This window comes from Cannabis sativa, chromosome 8 (assembly GCF_029168945.1).
Source record: "Cannabis sativa cultivar Pink pepper isolate KNU-18-1 chromosome 8, ASM2916894v1, whole genome shotgun sequence".
Lineage (NCBI taxonomy): Eukaryota > Viridiplantae > Streptophyta > Magnoliopsida > Rosales > Cannabaceae > Cannabis > Cannabis sativa.
In genome coordinates, this window is record NC_083608.1 from 44,855,131 (window position 1) to 44,874,305 (window position 19,175).

General features: G+C 33.8%; 2 protein-coding genes across 2 annotated transcripts; one reads left to right on the forward strand and one right to left on the reverse strand.

Annotated features, from left to right (window-relative positions):
• Positions 1 to 105: 105 nt before the first annotated feature.
• LOC115698552 (probable mitochondrial-processing peptidase subunit beta, mitochondrial) lies at positions 106 to 4,709 on the reverse strand. The gene is made up of 9 exons (XM_030625643.2): positions 3,818 to 4,709; positions 2,782 to 2,946; positions 2,479 to 2,616; positions 2,245 to 2,396; positions 2,031 to 2,139; positions 1,582 to 1,680; positions 1,222 to 1,287; positions 623 to 730; positions 106 to 503 (listed from the first exon to the last, which is right to left on the reverse strand). The coding sequence occupies exons 1-9, from the start codon at positions 4,493 to 4,495 to the stop codon at positions 417 to 419; spliced, it is 1,602 nt and encodes a 533-aa protein (XP_030481503.2). The 5' UTR covers positions 4,496 to 4,709; the 3' UTR covers positions 106 to 416.
• Positions 4,710 to 14,113: 9,404 nt separating this feature from the next.
• Positions 14,114 to 16,138, forward strand: LOC115704630 (uncharacterized). Its single transcript, XM_061103444.1, has 3 exons — positions 14,114 to 14,470; positions 14,836 to 15,699; positions 15,794 to 16,138. The coding sequence occupies exons 1-3, from the start codon at positions 14,114 to 14,116 to the stop codon at positions 16,136 to 16,138; spliced, it is 1,566 nt and encodes a 521-aa protein (XP_060959427.1).
• Positions 16,139 to 19,175: the final 3,037 nt, after the last annotated feature.

The window sequence follows — 19,175 nt, forward strand, 5'->3', positions numbered from 1 at the left end:
TCATCTATGTAACTTGATTATTATTTAATACCATGTGGAAGTCAAAATCAGAGGTTTACATCATCACCATCAATGACCCAAAACATTAGTTGAGAAAGAAAGAAAGAAAGAAAATAAGGGCTTTAAATAACAAACGGTAATTTACACTTTGTAGTTGGAGGTCTCGACATTAAGAGCTATCTGGAAAAACTCTCAGCTTTGATAAATCACAGTATATATCACTGAAAAACAGCGTGTGCATTGCTTATTTTCCGAAAATGAAATGTTGGGAAAGGAAAGATCTAAAAAAAATTTATTGAAAAAAATATAAACCAGCCTTTAAAGCTTTGAAGGACAACAATTGCAAAAGAGCAACCAAAGTATCCGATGCCAGACTGCTGGAGAATGGTTGTGCGGAAATAATTATAAGAACGAAACTAGTATCTGTTCCAGTAGGTCCTGCGTCTGAACCAGTTGTAGTCTGGCAAACTCTGGATTGGTCCCATGGCGGCAATAGCAATATCCTGTCGGGAATAAAAGACAAGCCTTAGCAAGTTGTAAGGTAACACAATGTAGTGATGCTGATGTAATTCAAAATTATGGGTGTTAATTGAAAGGGTTAGGGGTGCACTATAGTCTTTACCCTGTCGTAAATAAATCGGTTGGCAACACGTTTGATGGTGCTTGTGTCAACAGCATCAATCCTTGCAAACAGTTCAGCGAACGGAATTCTTCGGCCATAAGTTAGTAACTGCAAGAAAAATCCATTATCAGTAGAAAATTCAGAAAGGCTGAATAGTAGCATGATTAAATTAAATTTAAAACATCAATAAATCAGTAATTTACAACCTGTAGAAAATTCATTATCAGTAGAAAATTCAGAAAGGCTGAATAGTAGCATAATTAAATTAAAGTTAAAACATCAATAAATCAGTAATTTACAACCTGTAGTGTAGGTAGGGTACTATTTTGTTTTATTTTTAGAACGTAAAAAGTTACTATTCTCAATTCTTAGAACGACACCATCCAACTCTGGAATATCACCATTTTTAATTGGAACCCAATACTCGTACAATTCATTATTTTTATTGCGATCCCAGGTTATAATCATATAAAAAACAAACATAAAATAATAGTAAAAAAACAATGTTAAAATAAGAAAAACTTTGGCATCAAGTAAAGCTCCAATTCTTTGATCCTGATCTAATTCTTACTCATATTTAATATAAAAAAAAAATATACCTGGCGCCCAATATCTTCTGCTACAGGACTAGTCCCATCAATGTGAAGCAACAGAGAAGATTTCAGCTGAAAATGACAGAAAATAAGTTCAGTTGTCATGACTACCACAACTGTATCATACGTTTGACAACCGTTGGCAACATTAAAATTTCATGATATGGATTTAACAAAACTTGAGCAAGACAGTTGGGAACATCAGTATTATAAAACTGCTTTGACAACCGTTTCATATGGATATATTAGGCAACTAATCTAAATTACAAAAATCCCAGTCATAGCCTCAGTTCCATGATTACACCGATGCAAACATGACAAATATCAAAGAATATTCCAGAGCCAGTAAAAGTAGAATGCGAATACCTGATTACGAGCACGGATAACATCAGCTTCTGAAACTCTATAAGCTAACTTTGTTATCTCATACATAATTGCCCAGGCCAAGTCATCTAAGCAATCAGGCTGAAACAAGAGGATCAAGCATTGCAATTAAACTCACTTTTAAGGAAAATATACACATAACATACCATCTGTAACTGACTGTCAGTTATGATTTAATATACACTACAAACACTGAGACAATTTCCAACATAGATTAAAAAAATGCAATCAAACTAATGCAGGCCAAAGACACACTAGATCATACTTAATACAAGTTTAATAATAATTATCAAGAGAAAGATGTCAGTTAGAGCAAAGAATTTTTTTTTTTTGAATATATTTGTACACTGTGGCTTTCAATACTATGCATCAAAGATGCTGCCTGCATAAAAATTCAAAGCAAACATTGAAGTTAAAAGTAGATAGAAAACCTTAGCAACAGCATAAACACCAAACAGGCCGGTGTCTTTGTAGTTGGTGTTAAAAGCCATCATGCTTTCTGCAATTTCGTTAATGCCAATCCTCTGTGCCAGCTCAGAACTGTAAGCAGCAGGACAGAACTAATCAATACATGTTCTCTTTGAATGAAATTGCCAAAGTGAACTGCTGAAGACAAAAATAAGACATGTTAAACAAAAGGCTCACCCCATGTGCTTTCCGCCACCAGCATTCTTATTCCACGAGCCCAACAGAGCTTGCATGACCATCAATGGAATAGAGTCTGGATCTGTCCAAGATGCTCCATTGAAAGCAATGGCAAATTGTGCAAGGGGAATATCATCATCAATGATTCTAACCTGATGATGATATCAAAAGGATATTTTAGTTAAAGAAATAACGAGCCAATAGATGATAACCAAATAGGATAACATTTCACACCTCAGAACCGGTAAAAATGGCAGGTTCCTTTTCAACCAACTGAGAAGCAGTTGTTGAATCAGATGACAGCTTGGTGAAAGAATTCTTTACTGCCCCAACAAAATCTTCATGCTTAACAGCTCCAGAAGCGACAATTACCTAAAACAGAAGTTCCAAAAAATAATAAAAACTCATCATAATCACTTTAAAATGAAATTCTCAAAACTGTTATCTTAGTATACATATCCCAGGTTAAAAAAGAAGCCTGCTTCAACACTTATTACAGATCAATACCATAATTTAAAAAAGAAAATTCTCAAATACCATTCTGGGAGCTGTGTAGTGTGTTTTAATATAGTTCTGAAGATGCTCCTTAGTGATAGTCTTAATATTCTGAGCAGGACCAAGAATTGTTCTGCCGAGAGGAGTGTATTGGAAAGCAGTTGCATGCAAATGATCAAAAATAACTTCCTCAGTTTGCCCTTCAACCTGCAGCATCACCAAGACCATTAACATTACGAATATGAAAGAATAAAAATGCCTGCAAAACGCCGCTTTGAAACCGGTATACACATGAATAAATCAGAGGCAGCAATAGAAACTTAGAGCATGTTTGGTATTGTTTTCTGTTTTTTGTTTTAAAAAATTGTTTTTAGAAATGAGAACAAAAAATAGTTTTTGAAGTTTTTAAACACAAGTCACGTTTGGCTAGTGATTTTTAAAAACAATATTGACCAAAAGTGAATTAGTTTTTAAAACAGAAAACAACATTTTGTTGTTTTCAAAATTCTTGTTTTTTGTAACTTTGCTTTCTGAAAACTGTTTTTAAAAAATAAGGCCAAACAAGCCAAATTGTTTTTAAAAACAATTTTCGGTTTTTAAAAACAGAAAACAGTTTTTTAGTTATGATGCCAAACATGCACTTAGCTTCCACTACCCTTAAACTTAGCACTCTGGTAAAGTGGAGTACACGAATCAAGAAAGAAAGTCAGGAAAAAATGAAACATTAAAACCAAGCAAAGATTGTTTTTTGAGTCTGCAACCTAATTCTACAAGATCGGATAGATTAAACCTACAGTTTTCATCAAACACTTCATGTGACATAGCTACGGCATGAAAACTTTTTAACATTAAAAAACACAGCTTTTAATAAACTAACCAATTAAACAAATCAATCAGAATAGCATAACTACATATATACATATACATGCCCAAACGACTATAACTTAAACTACAAATTTGGATTTCCACGATAGCAATTATCAGGCCTAGTTCATCCGGTAAGAATATTTCTTCTGATCAGACTAAAAAGGATTTAACTTTAGGCAATACAAAATCAAATAGCAGAGTCGTCCATTACCTCCTCCATTTCTCTAAGAATGACATCACGCTCGCGACTAATCCGGTGCTCTTCGAACTTGGAATTCTGCAAAATATCAGAAAGGATATCAAGCGCCTTCGGCACGTCCTTGTCCAAAACCTTAGCGTAGTAAGTGGTCTGCTCCCTCGACGTGTAGGCATTCAAATGTCCACCCATGTTCTCAATCTCCTCCTCCAGCTCACGCGCCGTCCTCTTCTCGGTCCCCTTGAAGATCATGTGCTCCAAGAAATGCGCCGTCCCATTAGTCTCTTCAGTCTCAAATCTAGAACCGGCATCGATCCAGACACCAACGGTAGCGGACTGAGCCGCGAGGTTCGATTCAGTGGCCACTCTAAGCCCGTTAGGAAGAGTAGTGATCTTAGTCTCCGGTGCAGAAAGGATCCGAGTGTGATCGGTGACGGTCGGGTGGGGCGACCCGTATTTGAGAAAACGAGGGTCGGGGTTCTCGAGCTGCTGGAGCTTGGATTTGACGGCCTCAGCGAGGCGGTCATAGATCATGACATCTGGGGCCGGTGGCGACGGAACCGGAGACTGCGATGAGGCGATCGCGGGTGAGGTGGATGCGGTTCGAAGCGCTTGTGTGAGCAAGGTCTGAACGGGAAGTGTTCGGTTGTGTGAGCGGCGAGCTATGGTGGTAAGGAGATGTTTGATCGGCATGGCTACCGATTGGGGGACCTCTCGGAATCTGTCCGCTGAGGGTGTGCTATGTTAGGGTTTTATTTTGAGAAAAATTGTATTTTTGGTTTGGGGAAGAAGAAGATGACCAATGAAGCCAAATATCTCTCTCTTACTCCTGACTTTTCTCAAGGACCAAACGACGTCGTATACTCTTGTTTTATGTTCTCACTATTTGGGCCTAAACCTAATGTTAGCCACAATTTTATGAAGAAATTGCATTCTATACTTATTTTATTTTATTTATTTTAATTTTTATCTTTATTTTTATATTTTTTTAAGATATACCTACTTTTATAGATGATGTCCTTATATATCCTTTATGTTAATATAAAATATAGGCGAAGAACGAGCGTATATTAGGCAATTCACTCAAAAAAAAATGAGTATATTTTAATAAAATATAATATAAGGGTATTTTTATTAATAGATATAATAAAAGAGGTATTTCTCAACTCAACTTCAATTTCTTGAGTAAATTGCATTGTATATTTATTTTACATTGTTTATTTTAATTATTACCTTTATTTTCATATTCTTTAATGTTCCCATTATACCCCTTAGGTTAATGTAAAATATGTGCTAGACTTAAGTAGTGAGTGAGGGTATATTGGGCAATTCACTCAAAAAATTAGGTATATTTTAATGAAATATAATATGAAGGTATTTTTGATTAATAGATAAAAAAAAAAAAAAATATTCCTCAACTTATCCTCAATTTTTTTAAGAATTATTTCATAAAATAAAATATACAAAGGCAAAAAATTAAGTAAAAAAAAAGTTTTACAAAACTATTTAATTTTAAGTAAAGATTTACATATTTATATTGTCACATGGCAAAAATTACATTTTTACTGCCCTAGTCTTTTTTCTTTTCTATTATACTGTAAACATCGAAAATAAAAAATGAAGCCTCCATCTTTCACACTCACGGACAGACCACCACAGCAACACTAGAACAGTCATAAAATAACCATTAATTCTAACGAGATAAAGCACAAACATTAAAACTATTAATATTGGGGTTGTCATGATTTTTTTAATATTATTTTTGGGTTGTTGCACTGTTGTTTCGTATGTTTAATAAATGTTGGTTTCAAATTACACAGGTTAAACCAACTACTGAATATTTATTTAATGTAGTCAAAATGAAAGAATCATAGACATTAATAGTCTTACCTCCTATTGAAAGGGTGAAATTTGAAAGCCAAAAAAAAAAAGGATGGAAGTTGGTTGGGAAAAGAAACAACATAACAAATGCAGCAAAATGAGAGGAGTTGGGGCACAATAAAAAAACATACAGGATAAGGTATCAAAAATGAAAAGAAGTAGAACAACTAAAAAATAATAGTGAAACAACGGAGGAAAATTGAACATATATTGGAGCATAGGATACTGAAGAAAATAACTTCCATATAAATTTTATTATAAGTTGAAGAAAATGATAAGTTGAAGAAAAATATGATAAAGAAATAAAAGAAAACAACCTTAAAATAATAATAAAATAAATCAATAACAGAAAATGATAAGTTGAAGAAAGATGGTGGACTTTGAAGTACGATAGAGATGGAGCCAACACTTTGAGACCAAAGAAACTGAAGAACATGAACTTAGTGGGAGTTTCTAAAAGATTTATATAAGAAGCTTATCATAGAGCAAGCTCTCCATCTCTCTCACACACACAACTACACTCTTATCTTTCTTAATTCTTCTTCTTCTTCCTCCTTCACATACTCTTTTTTTATTTGTTGCCTACTACAAAAAGAGAGGGTTAACTTTTATTTGGGTAATGTTGTAGACTTAGAAAAAAAATAAAAAGAAAGAAGAAGACGAAATGGGAGATAAAGCTCAAATACAATGAAAAATAAATAATGTGTTTAGTGGTTTGCTCAATAGGAATATACATAGGGAAATTTGAAATTCTATGCTTAAAATGCCATTTTATTTTTTTCCTAAATATATAGTTATTAAAATTGTTCCTATATGCCAACTTTTCTAATTTTCCTAAACTACCCCTCACATTTCAAACAATCATCCTCTCTCTTCCTCTTGCTCAGCCGAACCGTCCCCCACGATACCCATCTATCACAGCCAAAAATTGTTCAACCCATCCCTCTCACAGCCACCCATCTCCGTCGACGCTCGGCAGGACCTACCCACCGCCGTCGAAGCTCAACCCCGACCAACCACGGCGACCAATCTCAGGCGAACCCGAAGCAAAAATGTCGAAGGTGTGTTTGGTTTTCTTTTTTTCTTTTCTTTTTTTTTTTTTGTAAGTGTTAAAAGATTGATTTAGATGTGTTTTTTGTTTGTGAAACTTTGTTAGATTGAAGAGAGAGGTCCGACCATCGGCTGTGGGGTTTTTTTTTTTTTTTCTTCGGATTTCGAGAGAGAGGAAGAGAGAGGCCCGATGGTCGGACCTTGGGGTCCGATTGGTCGGACCCCATCGGACCCCAAGGTCCGACCATCGGCTGTGGGTTTTTTTTTTTTTTCTTCTTCGATTTCGGAGAGAGGAAGAGAGGCCGATGGTCGGACCTTGGGGTCCGATGGGTCCGATTGGTCGGACCCCATCGGACCCCAAGGTCCGACCATCGCTGTGGGTTTTTTTTTTCTTCGGATTTCGAGAGAGGAAGAGAGAGGCCGATGGTCGGACCTTGGGGTCCGATTGGTCGGACCCCATCGGACCCCAAGGTCCGACCATCGGCTGTGGGTTTTTTTTTTTCTTAAGATTTCAGAGAGGGTCGGGGTTGAGCGTTCGACAGGGGTTCAGTTCGACGAAGGAATGCTTGGGGTCGGGGTCGGGGTTGAGGGTTGGTTCGTTGAGTGATGGTTCGGCTGGCTGTGTTTTTGAGAGAGGGGGTTCGGCTGAGAGAGCTAAAGAGAGAGGTTGATTCAAATGAGGGGAGTAGTTTAGGAAAATTGGAAAAGTGGTCATACATAACCAATTTTAATAACTTTGGATTCAGGGAAAAAATTATAGGTATTAGTAAGTATATTAATTCAAATTTCCCTATACATATATGAGTGCACTCTTAATGGGTATTACCCATGAATGAGTAATATTAGAAAATTTTGAATTTTTATGATTAATTTTTCTATTTAATTAGAAAAATTTCTCATTTTGACATTATATAGGTTGAGATTGGTCTATCAGTTGAAAAAAAAAATAATAAAAAAAAAATCACAAAAAAGTGATAAAAAAAAGTTGAATTCGACTTAAATATTTTACATATAAACATATTTTTTATATAGTGTAAAAAGAGGTATTTTTTGATATTTTTTATAATTAAGTAGCTAAATTAAGCATAGAAATTCAAATTTCTATTTTATTATTCGCTAGCGGACCAATATCTAATGGTTTAATATTTTTAAAATTAGTATTTATAGTTAAATTTATTTATTACCCATTAATAGGTAATACCCATTAAGAAGTATTCCATACATATATATTTCTATACTAGCAAAAAACTACGTGCGAGGCACGTATACTAAATTTTATGCTAATTTTTTTTATGTTATTTGAAAGTTATACAATTAAAAATTAAAGAAAAAATATTATTAGTTATTATGTGAGATTATTATTATGTGTATATGAAGAAATCACAAATTAATTAATCTTATAATCTTAACTTTAATCAAATACGGTTCTAGATATATGAACAATAAATAATCACGTAAAAATAAAAAATAATTATTTGAATAAAGAATTCAATATACACAGTTATATATATGAATTCCATTATTCAAAAATAATTAGTCAATATATGGACAATAATTTGTCACGCTATATGTTTCCAAATAAAGAAATCCACCTCCTCATAGTCAAAAATAAATAATACATGTAATACAGATCTTTGTAGTACCTAAAAGAAACAAAAATTCAGTTACCATAATCGGAAAAGGTTTAAGTAATCTAAATAATGACTAAGAAGATCTAAATTACAAAATGAAAATAACATGTCTACATGAGTATGATTTTTTTGTTATATGAGCATGATTGATATAAGAGAAAATAGATAAACCTATATAAATATATTTAATATTAATTTTGACAAAGAAACAATTTAATTATAAACAATTCTAAATATCAGCTTGACAATTTTAACACACTAATAACTCATTAAATAACCATAATGTATACATCATGATAATTTTATTTTATTTGATATCAAATGATAGAGATTATTGAGGTTTTCAACTATGGAAAATACACTATGATCAAAAAGTAATGATCATTAATTGTATATTTCAAAGAAACCCTAATTTCCATGAATGTCCCTAATAAGATATAAACAATAAAGTTGTAAATTAAAAAAAAAAAGTAGCAAAATTTCAGTTAATATAAGAAATAGAACAAATTGAAGATTTATACAATACTGGAATTTGAACTCTTATAGGCCATTAGCGAAGGGGCAAAACTCGTTAGATCCCCTAGTAAAACACTACCTTAATGGTCTGAACACAAAAATTGTAGAAGTCAAAATATGAATAAATTAGCATCATCAACAAAAAAGGAAAATTAAAGGGAAAAGACTTAATAATTACGTGACAAATAATTATTAATTGAATTAAAAAATTAAGATTATAAGATTAATTCAAATTATTGTTCATATATTGATTCTAGAAAGAGTAAAATTTAGATTATAAGACTAATTGAATTAAACTTTTGATACTAACAAAATTGTTACTTTAATTTTTCATCACACTGGAAACATATTGTTTTAGCTCTATTAGACAACTATATTTTCCCTCCTAAAAAGTCATTTTTTTTTATAATTGAAAGATGTGATGTTTGAGTAATTACATGTATCGTGTAATTGAAGATTTTATGTTGAGTTATTTTTTTGTTTTTATTTAATGATGTTTCTTTATTTTTTTTTCTTTTGAATTTAATGAGATTTATTTTATTTTTATTTTATTATATATAAATAAAAAGTGATCCATGAATTTATCATAAATCATTTTATTTTTAATAATAAACCATTTTATTTTTAATATAAATAATAAATCACCCATGAATTTCTCATAAACCAATAATTCGGTTATATAGGGGCACTTTATATCTTTATATATTAAAAGTGCCTATCTAACGACATTTCTTGGTTTAACAGAATATACGTTAAATTAGGTTTGATCTCTCGTTAAAAGAATATTCTGTTAAATTTAAGGATTAGTTTGATCCCCCGTTAACAAATAAACCCAATAATTAAACCCAAAAAATTAAACAATCTTTTAAATATTAATAATCAAATGAGATAATAGAACTTTTTTCAATTAGAAGATTAATGTACATTTTACTATTAATAACATACATTATTATAACACAATTATGTTTTACTTACTAAATATACTGACACATATTTTATTTTTTTAAAACAAATCGTTCAAATAATTATACTATTTTAATTATTAATTAAAATAAAAAACAAAAATATTAAATAAAACTAATAGTACGTGGCTTGGCACGTAACGATCACCTAGTAGAATAGATAAAATGTGGTTACAAAATTCTTCGTTTAACATTTTATTTTTAAACGTTAATTTTTCTTTAATAAAAAATAAGGGAGACTAATGTTTCCCGTTAGCATCCCAAAATAAAATTTACATTTAGCTTCTTCTTCATTTACCCCTATTGTGATTGACATATTGGAAGAGGGCTAGTACTTATCGATTTTCGGAGAAAGGGAGCAAAGGAAGAAACTTTCAACAATGATCAAGTAAATCCACATAGATTTATCAATCGTTCACAAAATTAACATATATATATATACTAGTGAGCGTACTCGTGCTATGCACGTGATGCATTTTTTAGTTTTTCTTTAAAAATTAATTATTTTAAAAGAAGACATATTACTTAATTCTTATAATAATTAAATAAATATTTTTTAAAAATAATTATACATATTTACAGTTAGCTATATACACATTTTAATATGATAGAGTTTATATTATCTTTATATAGATTTAATTATTAAACTAATGAGTTAACGAATTATTAAGCGACAAAATTAAATATACTACTATACAAATTTGATTTAGTGTTGGATGTTTTGCTCTTTTTAAGTTTTATATGCATATATATATAAATAAAAAAAATGATTTATCTCAATACTTCACTGTAAAATAGTACTGATGATAATGTATTTGCCTATAAAACAATATATATTTTTACATAGTCTAAGAAAAAAATAAAAATAGTATACTTAACATTTGTTAAAATAATAGAACCGAACAAATATTTTTAAATAAAACCAAGAATATCAAATTACGCAAAATACTCCAAATTATACGTAAAATTAAAACGAATTTTCATAAAAAATTAAGATTAAAATAAAAATTACGACAACTTAATTTCATTTTTATATCTTTAAATTTAAACTATATGTATAAATTACTGCAAGAAAAATGAATAAATATTTCATTAATTATTAATTAAAAAAATTAAAATTACAAAATATTAATTTAAAAATATCATTACATCCATTATAAATAGTTTTTTTTTTTTAAAAAAAAAAATGGAAGAAAAAGAAAAAAGAAAAGAACACATATAATTAATGAACTTTGAATATACATTGAACTCTACCAAAATTTAAAAAAAAAAAAAAGACAATAATTAAACTTTATATGTAAAAGTTTAAACTATCTTACAAAATGTTAGGAAAAATACATAAATTAGTTCATTAAATTATTAATATTTAGAAAATAGAAGGAATCAAAATTACAAAATAATAATTCAAAGATATCAAATTACTATTCATCACTTATTAAATATATATATATATATTAAAAAAAATGAGACAAAATTTTCAAATAAATAAAAAAAAATATGAGTTTTGAGACTAAACAATATTAAATATATAAATACATATTTGCTATAAATGGGAGTTTTTTTTTTTTCAATAATAAAAGTTATTTAGTAATTCAATTAGTAGAAGTTTATAGAGTAATTTGCGGTATAAATATTTAAGTTTAACTCTCAGTTGTAAATAAATACCTAAGTTTAATTTTTGGCGGTAATAATAATTATATACCTATAGAGTTCCAGAAATATAACTTAGGTATTATTGCCGCCAAAAATTAAATTTAGAATTTAGATATTTATTTATAATTGAGAATTAAACTTAAGTATTTATACCGCAAATTACTCAAATTTATAAATATCAAAATTTTACATAACAAAAATTAAGTTTGGAGACCAAAACAATACAAAGTATTGAATAAATATATATATATATTTGTTAAAAGAGAATTTTCTTTTTTGTAATTTCATAATTAATAAAGGTTATTTTGGTAATTCAATTAAGAGAAGCCCATAAACATTCTCATTTTTATTATAGTTATAGATATATAGAGAGAGAGAGAGAGAGTTGGTGAAATGGTGATCGACATAGGGAATGGGAGCAGAGAGACGATTCCAACAATCTTGAAGTATTGATGGTTAATTCATAGATTCAACTCGTGTCTATTCTTATGCTTTTATACAAATTAGGGTTAATTACGATTCTTCATCCCCATTTTCGTAGCCCTACCATGGCCGGCCAGAGGGTGGGACAACCGGGGCCTTGGCCCCAGGCCCCACAATTTCGAAGGCCCCGCAAAAATTAAAATTAATATTACATATATAAAAAAATAAAAATATAATATATGTATATATAAAAATTTTGGTTCAATAATTACATAAAATGGCTTATAGCACAGTTGGTAATAGAGGGGTTTTATGTTGAGGTCTGATAGAGGGTGCTGAGTTCGATTCCTACCTCCCACACATTTTATTTGTTTTAAAAATTCAAAGGTATGGTTAAAATTTGTAAAAGATATGTATGTTTATTTATTTATTTTTATTTATTTGATAAGAATATAATATTTTAAGATATATTCAATGCATTACCTAAAAATATATATATCATATAATGTTTAGAAATAAATTTATAGTAAATTGTTGGGGTTTTTTTTCTTAAAAAAATATTATTTTTAAAAAAATATTATGTTATAAATATTTTTAGAAATGAGCAAAGATTATGTTTAGTAAATAATTTTTTAAAAATTACTCTTGATGCAATCAAACAGATAAAATAATTTATTGTAATTCTAATAAATAAATCAAATATTTTTAAAAAATAACTAACAAGAATATTATAACTTAAATAAAAAATATATTTATTAATTATTATCTATTTTTTAAAATTTATAAAAACTTATTACATATATTAAAAAAAATTAACATAATTTTTGACATACTATTGATTTTTTTTTTTTTACAAAAGTCCTAAAATATATAACACTTCAATAAAGATGCTATTAATTATAATTAAATATTACGTTAAGCTACCTTATATGGTGAGAAAAATTATTTGTTATATGAAGATAAAAAGTTAAATTATATTGTGTCAAAATTTCAATAATAATCTCAAAGTAAAAATAAATAAAATTATATAATATATATTTTATTTTTTTTTGTAAAAAAAGCCCCATTTCAAATGGGAAATTTGACAATATATGCTTAAAAATAAAGAGTACACTAAAACTATGCTAGCATTCTTTATATTATGAAAACTATACTTAAAACATTTATACCTTACAATTTTACCCCTAAAACAAATAAAATCATAACACTTTCTCTCTCTCCATCTCTCGGATTTCTCTCTCTCTCTCTCTCTCTCTCTCTCTCTCTCTCTCTCTCTCTCTCTCTCTCTCTCTCTCTCTCTCTCTCTCTCTCTCTCTCTCTCTCTCTCTCTACAATACACACATTGCCACCACCGGAGCTAGTGTTCGGCCGACTTACTCAAAGGGAACTTGAAACCCAACCAAAGCTCTAAGAAAGTCATTCCTTTAAACAATAATGGGTATGTAATTTCTTTAGTAATTATTGTTTGATTTAGATGTATTTATGTTGAAAGTAATAGATCTACACATATCCGTGGTTTTTATGTACCCTTTTGACACCCTTTGTCAATGAAACACGAAATGCAGCAAGTCTGCGAGTTTACTGGTTTTTTGCAATTTTAGCGATATGTTTCGACATGTTAGCGACATTTAGCGATCCTTTTGGCTAGAGGTTAGGGATGACTTTTAGCGACATATGTCGACATGTCGCGACACACGTCGCGACACATAGAATTATTGTGTTATATTGTGGATATATTTAGTTTTCTCGACAAGTTCGCGACGTTTATCGACATATTTTTTTGTGATTGGTTCGCGATAAGTAGCGATAGGTTAGCGATATCTTGCGACATATTGGTTTGTTATAATTTGTGGTCATTTTGGTTTGCAGATTCGAATGTGTTTGTAGTTGTACTATATGATGGGGCTTGGGCAGTTGAAGGTTTCAACTGGATTTTCAATAATCCCAAAAGTAAGATGTTAATGTTTGAGGTTGACACTACTTTAGAAAAGATGAATGATATTTTGTATGAAGAATTGGATATAGACCCTATTGTGTATGAACTGAAAATAGAGGTGTGTTATATGTACATGAAAGGCAATATGATACCGCCAGAAGTTTTAGTGAAAGATAGTCAAGTAAGATTGTTCTTAAGAATGAAGGCAAAAATGAGTGTGGAGAACTTGCTGCCTTGTTTGTGACTAAGGTTAAAAGGCATGCGCTTTTGGGGCTACTCCGCCAACTTGTCCTCCCGAAGTGTTGTTGGGAGTTTTGTCCCGAAACGAGATCCGGTAGTAGGGATGAATGAGCAGGCCCCTACTAATATAGAGGAGGATAATAGGGTTGACTATGGATTTGACCAGTTCAATGAGTTTGATGGTGCATTTTACAACAATGATCCTATAGTAGATTTGAACGAGGATGGTGATGCGGAGTTGGAAGTTCATGAACCTATAGAAGTACCTTCTTTAAGGTTAGAACTACCTCCACCATCTCCACCACGTCCAAGGAGCAAAGGAAAGACCAAGAAAGAAGAACCCCTCGGAGTGAAAATCACGAAACACTGTGCACCGGTAGCAGCGCCTGTGTCCTCCTCGTAGTATCGTACCATCCGATTTTGAAGTTTGTACAAAATTCAAACCTAGTGTGTGGACAAGGGAAGACATAGAGGAAAATAATGTTTATACAACTTCTTTTCTTGGTACACATTCGGGGAAATATATGTTGGCAAGTTTGTATACAAATAAGGCGAATTGAAAAATGTGGTTGGAAGGTTTGCATTGAAAATGAATTTTGAGTTCATGGTGAAGAAGTACGGGACCGATGTTTTTTATGCAACTTGCGGGGGTTCGGATTGCAAATGGAGAGTGAGGGGGAGGACGAGGGCACGTTGTGACATGTTTGAGGTTCTTGTATTCCACAACGAACACACATGTAGCTGGATTCTAGACATGCCGATAACCGTCAAGCGACAGAGTGGGTTGTTGGCCACCTCATTAAGAACAAGTTCAAATCGGATGGAACTAAGTACAAAGCTAAAGACATACAAAGGGATATGTTTCGGGAGTATGGGATCAAGATGAGCTATGAGAAGGCTTGGAGGTGCCGAGAGAAGGGACTTTTGTATTCTAGGGGTACGCCAGCGGCGGCTTATAGTCGATTACTGTTACTTTTACGTGCTGGAACGAAGAATCCAGGTACTATTACAGACATTATCACAGAGGATAACAGGTTCAAATCTTGTTTCGGTCCTTTGTTTGCTTGTAGGAGGGGATTTAAGTTTTGTCGTCCGGTGATTAGTATCGACGGCACGTTCTTGAAGACAAGGTTTGGGGGCACAATGCTAGTTGCTGTAGCGTACGATGCAAATAACCAACTGTTTCCGATTGCCTTTGCAATTGTTGACAGCGAGAATCATGACTCTTGGAAGTATTTCTTGCAAAAGTTAAAGGAAGCGATTGGGGAGGTTGAAAACTTAGTGTTTGTATCGGATAGGCATCAAAGCATTGAACATGCTGTCGAGGTTATTTTCCCCGAAGCATGCCATTGTGCATGCTACAAACATATTTCTATGAATGTCACCCACAAGTTCAAGACTGATGTGTGTAACACGCAAATATGGTTGGCCGCTTACGCATGGTCGAAGAGGGAATGTGATAGACATTTGCAGGTGCTCCGACAGATGGATCCTCCCATCGCTGCTTATGTTGACAATATAGGATTAGAAAAATGGGCTCGTCCTTATTGTCTAGGAGACAGGTACAACATCATGACAAACAACGCTGCAGAAAGCCTTAACAACGTGATTTGAAGAATTCCGGGCATATCCAATAACTACTCTAGTTGAGTTCATAAGGTTCACACTACAAAATTGGTTTGCTAACCGTCTTGAGAAGGCAAGTAAGTGTGTTACCCCTTTGGCAACTCATTTTGAGGAAGATTTGATAAAGCAACACGAGGATGGTAGACGTAGAAGTGCCCTACGTAACGGTGCACAATTGTTTAATGTTGGAAGAGGTGCTGACGGTTCTGACTTTGAAAAAGGCGGAGATGTGAACTTAGTTGAGAGAACATGCACTTGCGGCATGTTCCAATTGTTGAAAATTCCTTGTCCCCATGCATGTGCCGCAGCGCTTACTCAGAATGTCAGTGTGTACGCTCTGTCATCTCCCTATTACACAAAGGAGACGTGGAAGATTGTCGTAAATAAAGTCGCGAAATGTCGCGAAGATTGTCGTTAAATAAATTTGCCTGATGTCGCGACAATGTCGTGACAATGTCGCGACATGTCGTTAAACAGAACGTGGAAAAAACGCGACCATGTCGCGAGAATGTCGTGACAATGTCGCGACATGTCGACAAATAACACAGAAAGAAAAAAACTTCTGTGTCAGCAACAATGTCGCTAAAATGTCGCTACATTGTCGCTAACACATCGACAATACAATAAAATGTTGCAAAAAAAATGAAAAATACTAATTAATGATTAAATACTTACCCCATCGTGAAGCCACTCTGACCTAAGAAACAGAACTGTGAAGAACTTCACATCGCCAACACCGGTGTGCACATTCCTAGGTCGAGCATTGGGAATGTCTCCAATCAACCACCTCTTGAACGTACGAAACAATCTACGGTCTGCTGGTCTCTCCGGGTCTACGTTCTCTGGAAGAACTCGCCTCTTTTTCTTTTCCGCAGTGTAGTCGTTCAAGTACGTTGGCGGCTTCCTCTTCCTCACAAATGGCACATTTTCTGGGGGTGCAGGTAGAAGTAGGACTTCGTCCTGTGATTGTGTATCCCCAATGGCCGTGATGATTGCGTCCAATGGAGTTGACGGTGCCTCGTTATCATCTGCTTCCCAATCTTCTGGGAAGACATCTTCGTTATCACTCGCCTGTTGTTCCTCATTTTGCGGTGCAGGTGTGGGCTCTGCAGGTGTGGGCGCTCCTTTTACCATAGCCATCAACTCGTCCATCTTAGCCAGTAGAGTCTCCTTCAGATCTTTCTGACTCTCTGTGAAGGACCGCCTCATACTGAGATGGCTATTTACTAACCCCGTACGTGCCAACATGACGGCTTCTTCTTGGGACTCAAGCTTCTGCAGCGGGCCTCAATGCTATCCAACCTCTTTACAAGGTCGGTATCCACGGTTATGCGGGTTGGAGCGAAGGACTGCCGAAGTAGATGGCTCGTGTACTTCAGTGCGGTGGTGGTGGAACTAAATTTGCCTTTGTCACGGCCTCGTTGATGGTCTTCGCTTGAGTTTCAAACACAGACTCTTGTGTACCATCAACGTCCACCGTCTGTTCTACGTCCATCTCAAAGCAAAGAGGGGCTCTACCCTCATTAATACTCTTGAAGTATGCCTCTTCACTGGGCGGGAAACAAGCACTTCTTCACCACCAACCGAAACAAAAAAGAAAACACGAGAATAATTAAAAGCTGTTAAAAGAAGTCAAAAATTATGATAATTGAAAAAAGAAGCACAATGTCGCTACATGTCGATAACATGTCGCGACATATGTCGCGATAACGGTCTGACCACTTCTTTTTCGACATCGCATAATGTCGCTAACATATCGCTAACAATGTCGCGAATATTCATTTTCAATAAATTTAAATAAAATACAGAACAGTAAAGAAACATACCCGACTGTTGAATAACAGTGCAATGTCGGTTGCCTTGACATCTTGTTTCCGCCGGCCCTCGGTGTTTTCCGGCTCAACATTACGGGAACTTGGTCCCGTTGCGGTGGGCATACTTCTTCCCCAACTTCTCGGTTGCTTCGTATGCCCCGATGCGAAAGGCGGTACATAGCCACTAACTTGTGTACTTTGCCTCCCGAGCAATCTTCTTCCCTTCTTCTTGTCAACATTATCCTTGTAATGTTGCATATTCTTTCCTAATGTCTCCATCAGCTTACGAAAAGCGCGCTCGCCCCACGGATACTTAAAGAAGAAGTCGAGATCGTTAACAAACTTCAACATCTCAGGCCAAACTTGGACATTGCCCTCCTTTGATACTAATACACCTTCAATGAAAGCGATCAGTCCAAGCTTGTAGGCATCATCTTTATCTTCGCACCTCTCAAGTTGGATCATAAGGGAGTCCAACTGAACAGAACTCTTCCCTTCAAAATAAGTCCGAACTAGATGGTCGTTGGACTTGGCGTGTATTTCCTCGTACGTAGGGGCCTTACCCATAGGTAAGCCGGTAATGAGTCCAAACTCTATCCGTCCGAATCTCATGTCATTTCTCCCTACATGAAACCAAACCTCATCCTCCTTTTCGTGTCCACTTTCATTTTTCGTAAGAGGAGGTTTGTGGACCAACGCGCCGAGAAAGTTAACTCTCCAGCTTCCCAAAAGTGTCCGAAAGGACTAGCCTTCACTGTCTCAACCAAATCCATCTCAGTAAACTTGGCCTTGATATATCTGAACCTATCTGTACCCCGATAGGTAAGACGTCCCGTGAAATGAGAGGTAATTGGAAGTTTAAGTTCAGGAGCCATCTGCAAAATTGTCAAAAAATTTGTTAGAAGTATGTCGCGAAACATGTCGCTGTATGTCGCTATACATCGCTAAACATAATCCTGATCAAATCGCCAAATACGTCGCTAATATATCGCTAATGAATCGCTAAACACAAAAAAAGAGGCTGCAAAACTAGTCCTATGTATAACTGTTATATATCGCTAATATATCGCAAAACATGTCGCCAAACACACATACAAGTCGATAAAAATCATGAAACCTAGGTACTAAAAATCAATATCGCTAATTATGTCGCTAGTATGTCGACAACACGTCGTGAAAAGACGTTTAACAGAAAATCCCTAACTTTTTCTAGACGATGTCGCGTTATGTCGTGAACATAGTCGCCCTACGTCGCAAATTTTGCACAAAAACCAGAAAATATACCAAAACAATGAAATTCAAACGAAATCAAACAAATTGAACCTAAACTAACTACATTACTTTAAAATGAAGCACAAACAGAAGAAAAAGTAATGAAACAACAAAAAAGTTTAGAAAAATACCTTTTTTTTAGGTTTTGGATCTGGGTTTCGTTTGGTGTCGCGAATGAGGGTTTCTCGATCTCGTCTGGGGTTTCACGATTTCTTCTTCGAAGAGTTCGCGATGTCGTCTGAGATGGGTTTCGCGATTTCCTCTGGATGCTGGGGTCGGGTCGTGAGGGGGTGGTCCGTGAGTGGGGTGAGGGCTGTCTGGTTTGCGTGAGGGGTGGGTGTCGTGGGTGGTCCGGTGAGTGAGGGGTGG

What these genes read in the sequence shown, in the direction of transcription:
- LOC115698552 (XM_030625643.2), bottom strand. Translation starts at nt 4,495, where the DNA reads ATGCCGATCAAACATCTCCTTACCACCATAGCTCGCCGCTCACACAAC. An exon ending in TTCTTAGAGAAATGGAGGAG is followed by an intron (nt 2,947 to 3,817) that starts GTAATGGACGAC and finishes GTGATGCTGCAG; the next exon opens with GTTGAAGGGCAAACTGAGGA. An exon ending in GTGTTTATGCTGTTGCTAAG is followed by an intron (nt 1,681 to 2,030) that starts GTTTTCTATCTA and finishes CTCTTGTTTCAG; the next exon opens with CCTGATTGCTTAGATGACTT.
- LOC115704630 (XM_061103444.1), top strand. Translation starts at nt 14,114, where the DNA reads ATGCGCTTTTGGGGCTACTCCGCCAACTTGTCCTCCCGAAGTGTTGTT. An exon ending in TCACGAAACACTGTGCACCG is followed by an intron (nt 14,471 to 14,835) that starts GTAGCAGCGCCT and finishes ACACACATGTAG; the next exon opens with CTGGATTCTAGACATGCCGA. An exon ending in CTGCAGAAAGCCTTAACAAC is followed by an intron (nt 15,700 to 15,793) that starts GTGATTTGAAGA and finishes CGTCTTGAGAAG; the next exon opens with GCAAGTAAGTGTGTTACCCC.